Source organism: Corythoichthys intestinalis, chromosome 8 (assembly GCF_030265065.1).
Source record: "Corythoichthys intestinalis isolate RoL2023-P3 chromosome 8, ASM3026506v1, whole genome shotgun sequence".
NCBI lineage: Eukaryota > Metazoa > Chordata > Actinopteri > Syngnathiformes > Syngnathidae > Corythoichthys > Corythoichthys intestinalis.
Window position 1 is genome coordinate 48,679,367 of NC_080402.1, and position 11,707 is coordinate 48,691,073.

At 41.5% G+C, this 11,707-nt stretch overlaps 1 protein-coding gene across 3 annotated transcripts in view; it reads right to left on the reverse strand.

Annotated features, from left to right (window-relative positions):
* Window positions 1–11,599, reverse strand: part of abcc10 (ATP-binding cassette, sub-family C (CFTR/MRP), member 10) — a 38,459-nt gene extending 26,860 nt beyond the window's left edge. For all 3 annotated transcript variants that reach the window (XR_009064142.1, XM_057843530.1, XM_057843531.1), the window contains exons 1-10: window positions 11,499–11,599; window positions 9,735–9,939; window positions 9,345–9,631; window positions 5,792–6,486; window positions 5,476–5,688; window positions 3,061–3,186; window positions 2,729–2,956; window positions 2,452–2,608; window positions 481–626; window positions 316–395 (exon numbers count right to left, since the gene is read on the reverse strand). Coding sequence is in view for 2 of the 3 variants with exons in the window: in XM_057843530.1 (XP_057699513.1) it covers window positions 316–395; window positions 481–626; window positions 2,452–2,608; window positions 2,729–2,956; window positions 3,061–3,186; window positions 5,476–5,688; window positions 5,792–6,486; window positions 9,345–9,631; window positions 9,735–9,910 (2,108 nt within the window). In the remaining variant the exon portion in view is untranslated. The remainder of the gene's footprint in view (window positions 1–315; window positions 396–480; window positions 627–2,451; window positions 2,609–2,728; window positions 2,957–3,060; window positions 3,187–5,475; window positions 5,689–5,791; window positions 6,487–9,344; window positions 9,632–9,734; window positions 9,940–11,498) is intronic.
* Between the last annotated feature and the right edge of the window lie 108 nt (window positions 11,600–11,707).

Here is an 11,707-nt window from a genome sequence, read left to right on the forward strand (position 1 = left end):
GACGCCATCATTGGCAGACAGTTAAGCAGTGTCTGGGCAAGCCATGATAGCAACTACTTCACATTCAAGTATGTAGTAATTTAGTATCAAAAGAAAATAAAATTGTATATTTTTCAAAAAAAGCTGTCACATTCTGCTGCTGGTCAGATTTTGTTTTGTTACAGAGCCGGCTGTAGGAGCGTTCCCGATGTCGCACCTGCAGCCAATTCCAGCTCATCAACATTAGTAAATAAACGCAGGTGATCCAGGAGAGGGGTGCTGAGATATTGACTTCCTGGTTGCCATTTGACACGCGTTTCATGCTGTTTTTCTTACCTGCTGAGTTCTCCTGAGATGGCAGCCAGGAAGGAACTCTTCCCGCATCCCACCTTGCCAACCACTACGGTCAAGGACCCCTGACAAAAAACACACACATCATGTTAATGCCAAAATGGTTAGTTACAATACAACCAAAATGTTATTTGCATTTGTGTGCAGTACCTTTCTTATGTTCAGATTGAGGTTGTGCAGTACCAGCAGACCTCCAGAGAGTGTGCCGTGTTCCCTTTCAGTGTTGTCTTGGGGCCCCTTCCAGCTGAATGTCCCCTGACTCAACAGCACCGCCGTGCGATCATCTTCAGGCCACACTGCAGATGATAGGAACGCATACGACTTTTTCATTTCTGTGTTCAATGCATTTGACGAAGCATAGTGATGCTACCGTGTCATGCCATGACACAACAGTCACTCCAGAACAGCAGGAAATTTTAAGTGCCCCCCTACAATTTACAAGGAAAATATTACAAAATGCAATTTAAGAGTAAATGCACTTGTCATGAGACCAATACTTAATAAGAAAACATGGTAACATGGTCAAAACCAAAGAGCTGTCCAAAGACACCATAGACAATATTGTTCACTTCGACAAGGCTGGAAAGGGCTGCGGAGCAATTGCCAAGCAGCTTGGCGAAAGAAGGTCCACTGTTGGAGCAATCATTAGAAAATGGAAGAAGCTAAACATGATGGTCAATATCAATCAGAGTGGAGCCCCATGTAAGGTATCACCTCGTGGGGTCTCAATGATCCTAAAAAGGAAGGTGAGGAATCAGTCCAGAACAAGGAGTTGGTCAATGACCTGAAATGAGCATGCACTACGCTTTCCAAGGTTACTGTTGGCAATACACCAAGACGTCATGGTTTAAAATCATGCATGGCAAGGGAGGGTCCCCTGCTTAAACCAGCTCATGTCAAGGACCATCTTACGTTTGGCTATGACCATTTGGATGACGCAGAGGAGTCATTGGAGCAGGTTTTGTTGTCAGATGAGAGTAAAATAGAACTTTTTGGTCATAATCCCACTAACCGTGTTTGGAGGAGGAAGAATGATGAGTACTATCTCAAGAACACCATCCCTACTGTGAAGCACAGGGGTGGTAGTATCATGCTTTGGGGGTTTTTTCTGCGCATGGGACAGGACGAGTGCACTGTATTAAAGAGAGGATTACTGGTGCCCTGTATTGTGCAAGCTCCTTCATTCAGTCAGAGCATTGAAGATGGGTCGTGCCTGGGTCTTCCAAGATCACAGTGACCCGAAGCACACAGCTAGGAAAACCAGAAAAACAAGGAGTGGTTCCCTAAGAAGCATATCAAGGTTCGAGTATGGCCTAAACCTAAACCTAAAAGAAAACCTTTGGAGGAAGCTCAAACTCGGGTGTTTTTCAGCAACAGCCCAGAAACCTGACTGATGGGTGGGCCAAGATCTCTCCTGCAGTGTATGCAAACCTGGTGAAAAACTACAGGAAACGTTTGACCTCTGTAATTGCAAACAAATGCTACCGTACTAAATGTTAACATTTGTTTTCTCAGGTGTTCAAATACTTATTTGCGGTTGTATCACACAAATAAATCATTAAAAATTCATACATTGTCATTTTTGGATTTTTCTCTTTAGATTATATCGCTCACAGTTGATATGCACCTACGAAGAAATTTTAAGACCCCTCCATGATTTCTAAGTGGGAGAACCTGCAAAATAGCAGGGTGTTCAAATACTTATTTTTACTGTATGTATCATATGTATACATATGATGAAAAAAAAAATTTCTTCCATTTTTCTTTACATAATTAATCCTTTTAGTCAGCAATAACAGCTACGGTACATAAACAGCTACCTTCTACTCCTGAGAAAAAGCTAACAGTACGGATTTGCAACCCTGTTACTGTGATTGTGCCTAATAATAAAAAATGTAATAATAACTTTACAATTGATCTCTGCCACAACAAGTCTTTGATAATTTGTTACCTATTATTGATGAGTAGGTATCAGAAAACAATATTTTTCAATAATTTTGGAGTCAATTTGGAGTCATTTTGGAGCCCTATAGATCTAGAATGACCAACTAAGCGATGATGTCAAACGATCATAACTTAACACGAAGTTGTCAAATGTTATCGGCGAGAGGCGGGGCCTACCCAGGGCAAAGTAGGCCTGTGGATCCTGGTTGGTGAGTTTGAAGAAGCGCTGGATGCGCTCCAGGGACACCTTGGCTTCCAGGATGCCGTTCAGCACCCAAGGGAACGCATTGAGAGGAACTATCAGCATTCCTACTAGAGCCAAGGTAGTGAACACCTGCACATCATGTCAAGGTTAGCACTGTGTCAACAGATGGAGACACACGCTCGCACACCTAATGCACTCTACATTACATTCATCCATACACACATTTGTTGTTGCTGCTGTTGATCTTACCTTGGCGGCGGTGAGCTGGTTTCCCAGGAGCACAAACGTGAGGAAGGTAAGGATGGAGATGAGCACGGGCAGCGCGGCCCACGTGTACACGCACATGGCGTCCAGATACTTGACCGCCTTGAGGTGGGCCAGCTCCCCGCGGCGACATTCAGACACCTTATGGGAAAAGTGGGCCTCCCAGCTGTAGAACTTGATGACCCGGATCCCAAACAGGATCTCAGTCATCAACTGGGACGACAATGACAACACGACAAAAGTATCACGACTCCTGTCAATCACTGAACTGGAATTCAGTTACTGCTTGACAGCCGTGAATTGAGTCTACCACCCACCTTAACACGGGCGTCCTTGTAACGCAGCATGTCTTGATTGTTGCTGAGGATGCGAGACGCCAGAAACTTATTGAAAGGGACCAACAGCAAGGCCACTCCAAGCCCACCCAGGAAGGCCACGCCCACCTGCAGGACAGCAAGAGGTCAATTTACACAAAATCAGGGATGTCCAAACTAATGCAGACCGCTGCACTGTTTTTATCGACCCGCAGCAAATGATGAAAATATTGACTATGGCCCGCATAAGAAGCTTGACTTAAGCCTACATTCTATTGCACGTCTCTGCTTCAACACTAGGTGGTGCTATCTCAAACAGTGCCTCTCTATAAGCTCAGGGGTCAACACCTGACATGTTGAAATCAATACAAGAAACTGTCTAGCATTTCAGTAGATTGTTTTACATAAATCTTGGTTGTGATTTTATTGACTTTTTGCTATCACTGAATACTTTCTTTGTTCAGCAAAGTTTGTTTCAGTGGTGTAAATACAGTGAGGAGCAGAAGTATTTGCACCCCTTGTGATTTTGCAAGTTCACCCACTTAGAAGATAGGAACAGAGGTCTGAAATTTCAAGAGACATAATATAAAAAAAAATCCGGAACTCACATTGTATGATTTTTCAGTAATTTATTTGTAATTTACTGGGGTTCATAAGTATTTGTACCCCCGAGAAAATCGGTGCTAATATTTAGTGCAAAAACCTTTTTTGCAATTACAAAGGTCAGAAGCTTTCTGTAGTTCTTCACCAGGTTTTCACATATGGAAACAGGGATTTTGGCCCATTCCTCCACACAATCTTCTCTAGATCTGTCAGGTTTTGGGGCTGTCCTTGAGAAACAGGAAGTTTCTGCTCTATGCAAAGATTTTCTATTGGATTGAGGTCTGGAGACTGGCTAGGCCACTCCAGAACCTTGATATGCTTTTTAGGCAGCCACTCCTCGGTCAGCTTGGCTGTGTGCTTCGGATCATTATCATGTTGGAATATCTATGCACGACTCATCTTTAAGTGTCCAACTGAGAGGTGGTTGTGGCCCAAAATCTGACGATATATTTCACCATTCATCCTCTGCTTTATACAGTACAGTCGTACTGTCCCCTTTGCCGAAAAGTAGCCGCTAAGCATGAGGTTTCCAAGCCCACACTTCACAGTGGGGATGGTTTTCTTGGGATTGTACTCATCGTTCTTTTCCTCCAAACACAATGAGTAAAGTTTGCACCAAAAAATTCTACTCTGGTCTAATCTGACCACATGACTTTCTCCCATGAGCCCTCGGCATCATTCAAATTGTCCCTGACAAACTTCAGACGGGCCTTCACATGTACTGGCTTCAACAGGGGAACCTTCTGAGCATGAATTTAAACCATTGCACTGTAGTGTTCTACTGACAGTAGCCTTTGAAAACTGTGCATCCAGTTCTCTTCAGGTCATTGACCAGCTCCTGCCATGTAGTTCTAAACTGAGCCCTCACTTTTCTCATCACGAGTGATGCCCGTTGAGGAGAAATACATGGAGCCCCAGTCCAAGGTAGATTATCAGTCATGTTTAGCCTTTTCCAATTTCCAACAATTGCTGCAACTGTTGATTTATTCTCACCAAGCTGGTTTCCAACTGTCCGATAGCCTTTTCCAGCTTTGTGGAGCTCAACAATTTTTTCTCTGGTGTCTTTCGAAAGCTCTCTGGTCTTGCCCATGGTAGCAGTTAGATTATGACTGGGGTGCAAAGGTGACAATTATGAGCTGAAACGGGTGGTGTGTGGGTTGTTACTCTTGGGGTAAAGGTGGTCATTTCTTAAGGTAGACTGAAAACTCTTTGAGTGTCATAATTATTGCTGATTCTCAAGGGTACAAATACTTATGAACTCCAGTAAATTAGAAATAAATTATTTTTTAAAAACATACAAAGTGAGTTCCGGATTTGTTTTTAGATTATGTCTCTATAAGTGGAAATGCATCTATGATTCAAATTTCAGACCTCTACCTATTTTCTAAGTAGGTGAACTTGCAAAATCAAAAGGGGTGCAAATACTTTTGCTCCTCACTGTATATAGTATAGAACGTGCTGTATATGTATACAATTTTTGTTGCAACAGCCTAATTATCCTTCTTGCTCTGAATTAATATGTTGTTTGTAGCTTTTCACTCATTCATTGCCATTGACTGTTCTTGACATCTTGACATTAGAGATCATTTGATCAGCTCCCAGTCAAAAAAGGTTTGGACATTTATCGCCGTCAATGGCAGCCAATGAGTTAGTACTCAAAAATAAACAAATACATTTTTAAAACCAGAGCTTTTTTACCGATTCCGATCCTCTGAAAATGACATGAACAGGCCCAATTTCCGATTACGCTAGTGGATTGGGGAAATCCCTGACACGCACTCTCGCTCTCACACCATCATGCGCAAATCCACACACCTGCAAGTAGAGGAGGTAGAGGGCGATGGCGAGCTGGAAAGGAAGGCTCCACAGCTCGTGGAAACTGTTGAAAAAGTTGACCACACGGTCCGTGTCGGCGCTCATCAGGTTGACAACCTCCCCCAAGGCCAGGCGGGCCAGATCAGCCCCGCCCACTCGCAGCGCCTTGCTGTAAATGGCTGACACCAGGGCGGCGCGGGCGGACAGCGCCACCTTGAGACATCGCAACAAATTATTAATTTAATAATTTATGGACTTTTCTGTTCATTCAGGGAAAAAACTACAATAATTTATGGCAACAACAACAAATTCCCACCTTGGAAACCTGGAAGGCAAAAACATTCTGGAGGATGGCACAGAAGAGGGCGCTGGCGAAGAGGGCGACGCAGTACCAGGCACCCCTGCTGACCGGGGCCTTCGCGTCCTCCATGAAGCCCACCAAGAGGCTCAGCAGGAGAGGCCCGCAGAACCTCAGCATATTCACAGCCAGCTTCATTACACCTAGGGCGTAATAACGCCCCCCAAAGGCGACGTGCAGGACGCGCAGCAGGCTGACGTCCCCCTCGAGCTCGGGCAGTTCCTCCTGAAAGTTGGGGACGGGCCGAGGCCACGGATCGGGCGCTGCCGTTCCGTGATTTGCAGTCCCCCTTTGACACACCGCCCAGCTTTGATGGAAATGTCGGCGGATGAGGGAGGTGCGTAACCGGCGGGGAAGGTGGTATACACGGGTTGCCCGATCCAACTCGCCCCGCCGCCCCCGCTGTAGGAGAGGTGTCAACCAGAGGTAGAAAAGGCGGGAAAAGCAGCTGCTACCGTCCTCCGCCACCATATTTCCGGTGTCCTCCTCAGTAATCAGCGGCAATCCAGCCTCGTCTTGGATGTGTAACACAGGTCCTTGTGGCAGAGGACTCGCCGCTCCCAGGAGATAAAGTGGAACAGAGAACACCTGGATGGCGACCAGCACCAAACGGGTTAACTGGAGGGGGTCAGGCGGCGTCACGGGCAGGATTCCTATCCATTTCAAAGAGTAGAATTATATAATACGGTACTATTCCAGAGTCTCAACAACAGATTTATTAGTTAAAAACAAAAAAAAAAGATTATTACTGTTAAAAACTTCATAAATAAAATCAATAAATGTTTACTGTGCAATTTGTGACATTATTTTATCCTCAATTTGAAAAATAATCCGATTTCTAATTAAAAATAATAAAATCTAAACATTTGACAAATTCCATGCTTCTCAACACTTCAAATATTTGTCTTTTTGTTAAATTCCATACTTTTCTGCACGGGTTTTGCAAGTTCTCCCACTTAGAAATGATGGGCGGGTTTGCAATTTTCATGGTAGGTGCTTCTCCACTGTGAGAGAGAATCTAAAAAAACTAATTCAGAAATCACAGTGTATGATTTTTATTTTTTTGGATCAAAATCTCTTTATTTTCCAAAATTTCACAATTGTTGTGCATGGATTTACAGTTCAAAAAGGAAAAGACAAAATGCGATGAAAAGTGGGACTGACATCCAACACCCACACAAATAAATAAAATAATAATAATAATAATAATAAAATAAATTGAAAAAAAAAACAAAAAAACAAAAAGGAAAACAAACAAAAATAAACCATTAAATTAATCCCCGTCACTGCCAGTGAACTTCGTGACCATTGAACATTGAGTTTTAGTAATATGATTTTTATTAAACAATTTATTTGTATTATACTGCTGTAAACAAGTATTTGGACACCTGTTTATTAGCTAGAATTGTGGGCCTCAAAGACCTGTTAGTTGCCTTTAAAAAGTCCAATGAATAAGTGGAGAGGAGGTGGACTTTTAGAGTCTGACTTTTTGACCTGTTTGAGGCAGTTAGCTGAATATAAACACCTGTCCACCCCATACAATCAGGAAGACTCCCAATTCCTAACATGGTAAAGCTCAAAGAGCTGTCCAAAGACACCAGAGACAGAATTATAGACCTCTACAAGACTGGACAGGGTTATGGGGCAATTGCCAAGCAGCTTGGTGATATAAGATCCACCGGTGGAGTAAGTATTAGAAAATGGAAGAAACTAAGGATGACTGTCAATCTCCCTCGGACTGGGCTCCATGCAAGATCTACCTCGTAGGGTCTCAATGATCCTAAGAATGGTGAGGAATCAGCCAAGAACTACACAGGAGGAGCTGGTCAATGACCTGAAAGGAGCTGGAACCACCATTTCCAAGACTAGTGTTGGTTTTACACTGAAATGTCATGGTTTAAAATTATGCATGGCAAGGAATGTTCCCCTGCTTAAACCAGCACATGTCCAGGCCCGTTTTAAGTTTGCCAATGACCATTTGGATGATCTAGAGGAGTCATGGGGGAAAGTCATGTTGGTCATATAAGATCAAAATGGAAGTTTTTGGTCTTAATTCCACTCATAGTGTTTAGAGGAATAACAATGATGAGTACCATCCCAAGAACTCCATCCCTACTGTGAAGCATGTGGGTGGTAGCATCATGCTTCGGGGGTGTTTTTCTGCATATGAGACTGCACTGTATTAAGGAGAAGATGACCGGAGCCATGTATTGTGAGATTTTGGGGAATAACCTCCTTCCCTCAGTTAGAGCATTGAAAATGGGTTGTGACTGGGTCTTCCAACATGACAGTGGCCCGAAGCAGAACGGCAGAATAACCAAGGAGTGGCTTAGTAAAAAGCATATCAAGGTTCTGGAGGGGCCCCAGCCAGTCTCCAGACCTAAACCCAATAGAAAATATTTGAAGGAAGCTCAAACTCTTTTTCTCAGTGACAGCCCAGAAACCTGGTTGATCTAGAGAAGATCTGTGTGGAGCAGTGATGCAAAATCCCTTCTGCTGTGTGTGCAAACCTGGTGAAATGTTACAGGAAACGTTTGACCTCTGTAATTGTAATCAAAGACTACTGTACTAAATATTAACATTGAGTTTCTCAGGTGTTCCAATACTTATTTACAGCAGTATAATAGAAATAAATTGTTAAAAAAAAAAATCATACTGTGATTTCTGACTTTTTTTTAGATTGTCTCTCACAGTGGACAAGCACCTACCATGAAAATTTCAAACCCGCCCATCATTTCTAAGTGGGAGAACTTGCAAAATCGCAGGGTGTTCAAAAACTAATTTTCCACACTGTACATCCCCATTTCTGTCTAAAGTAGAGCAGCAGAGTGCAGGAAGAGTTGAAGGAGAGATAGAAGTTGATGAGCATGAGCAGAGGTGGAATGACTATCAACAAGGGATGTCCCAATTTTTTTTTTTTTTTTTTAATACTGACAGCTGGAAAAAAAAAAGTAATTTTTTCACAAAAACGTGTATTTTGGTTTGATTATATATGGTTTAAAGTGCTATTTCTGACTTTATATGACGGATAAGTGCTAAAAAAAAAGTTTTTGCTCACTTGCCCGTGCCCCGCTATGGTCTTGGGCCCTGTACCACCCGTTTTTCTGCACTCATATATTGTATGAATACAAATTATTCACTTTTTTTTTTATAGAGAAGAGTGACATTTCTGTGACATATTATGTTTTTGCATGTTTTTATTCATTTTTTATTTAAAAAAAGGGAACATTTCCATAATTTGATAAAATAAAAAATACTTTTAATAACTTTGCATATGTGTTCAAATGTGACCATTTAAAAACATTTTTTTACACTTTCGAATATTAGACTGTTAATGATAAAAATAATTCATAATTAGTAAAAAACTGTAATATATACATTACATATAGTTATTCCAAACTATAAGACTTATTTTTAAATTCTCAGGAGAAACAAATCTAATCATTTTTTCCAATCAATTTTCTTTTTTTATTTCCTGGGAAATAAAAAAATAATAATTTAAATTCCATACTTTTGAGGTAGAACATGAAGGTGAAGACCAGGTAAGGGACACCCAGGAGTACCGAAAAGGTCAGTGGTCGAGGCCCTCTCTTCCCTCGCGGGAGGGCTGCCACCGCGCCCGCGTGGAGCAGCCAAGCCACAGCACCAAAGCTGCTGGCGAGGGCATCCGGGTACATGTCCGCCTGCCAGGCCACAACCGCCACCGCCACATCGGCGACGAACAACAGCCACGCAAGCATGGACGACAATAGCCGTAGAGTCCAGCCGCAAGAAATCGGCGCCGGCGCTGAGCGGCACCTAACATGAAAATTCAAATATTAGGCCACACTGATATGGATTTATTTGAACCTGATTTGGCAGAAAAACGGCCAAAGAATTTGTGTAACTTGTTCTTGCTTACCTGGCCACGCCCAAGTAGAAGCCAGCCACGGCAGCCATGACAGTGTGGGGCAAGGTGCCAAGCACTAACTGATTGAAACAGATCCCCACGTGTCCATCCTGCCACAACGGGAACGGTTGCCCTTTGTCCGTTTGGCAAAACTCAGCCAGTAGTGCCGCGGGCACAAAGCCCCCCATGCCGCCCTTTACTTGATTGACATTGCTAACTGTAAGAGAAAAGACAAATCTCCATCAAGCTCAATGCAATTTGAGGACTGAAAAGTCTATTCCTAAAGAATAGATATATTCATTGTTATTTGTGAGAAAAATTTGGCTGAATTAGTTTTCATGCCTGACTGCGGAATCTCGATTTTTGCCCACATTAGGGTGACCAAACGCCCCTGTTGAGTAACCTCTGAGAATTTGAATTTGTGTCTTTGGTTAAATAGCTATTATTTTGTTATAAAACTTAATTTGCTATTGAGGCGGACGAGGCACACTTTAAATTTATTAAAGTGATAAGGCATCTTTGATTTAACTTTGAGTAAAATTTAAGTACCTCGAGGCCAGGCCGAGTGTCCTCTTTTTTGGAAATAAAATATGGTCACCCAGTATAACATAGTAAGTAAGTGTGGCCTCACTGTTATTGTGGAAATCAAGGCACAAAGGTTTTAAAGTTTTTGCCCAAAAAAACACAATAAAATTTGGCAAAATCATCCCACATTAACTTCTAATGGCCCAATTCATTGACCTGAAACTGAAAAAAACAAAAAAATAAATAAATCGGAAAGATACCCAGAAATGCCCTCAAATCAACCGGAAATGATCCGAAATGTACAGGAAGAGAACCAAAATCCACAGGAAGTGATTTCTAAGTGACTCGAAATTAACTCATCATTACCTACCATTAAAAGGATAGACATCCAATTAATTTAAACTCGGAGGACTCACTTTGGATGCTCATGTTTCAGTGCCATTGACGGCTGTAGCGGTCCAGTCCATTTGGACTTGGAGGGGCAAATGACAATGGGAGCCAATGATTTAAAAAGGAAGTATAAAATGCCTCAAAATTAAGAGACAGTGACCAGAAATCCATTTTTTTTGTAAATTTAGGCCTAATTAGAGAATATTGCCTTGCAAATTCTTACACATTTTACACGTTTCCTGGTTCTCTGACAACGGGAGCTAACCCAAGGCCAAGCCATACAAAGACACTATAGGATAAGTACAAAACACATTTGTTGTGGTTTACTACAATACTGAATATCAATCAATCAGTCAACTTTATTTGTATAGCACATTTCAATCAAAATTTCACAAGTGAAGGATGTGTTGAAAATTGAATACATGTTTTATTTTCTGTTTTCTTGCTAAACCTTATTGTAATACATAAATTATCTAGGCCATGCTTCTGTAAGACTGTCCCTGATTAAACGCTCAGTATGCATTGTGATGAAAAAATAATGCTATTTTACACAATATATTAATTTTGTGTGTTTTTCTTTTAATTCCTACACATTTAATTCATTTAATTAAGGGAAGGTAGTAGATTGTCTAAATCAACAACAAATTAAAATTTAGACCAATGATTTAAGGCACGACAACCATATTATTTTGGTAGGATTTTAGCAAACAAATAGACCAAAAGGTACCTTAAAAGACAGACATTTGGGGAGCATGTTGGATTAACCGGCTGGACTACTAAACCTACAGACGCGAAACGCGAACTGTTTGCTAACAATATGAAAAGTGTAAATCGATAAAATATTAAATATGCATTACTTACGTTAAAGTTTTTGAAACCACGCCATACTAAACAAATTTTGACGCTATAAAGTATTTTACAAAAACGGCGTTGTTGACAGGTTTGACTGTCGCTTAATGATGACACGCCAGCGGCATCCTTAGATTTTTTTTTTTTTTTAATTCCTTTTTCAAATAACTATATATTATTTACCTTAGAGTTTAATACAACGGGTTGAGAAAAAATGACCG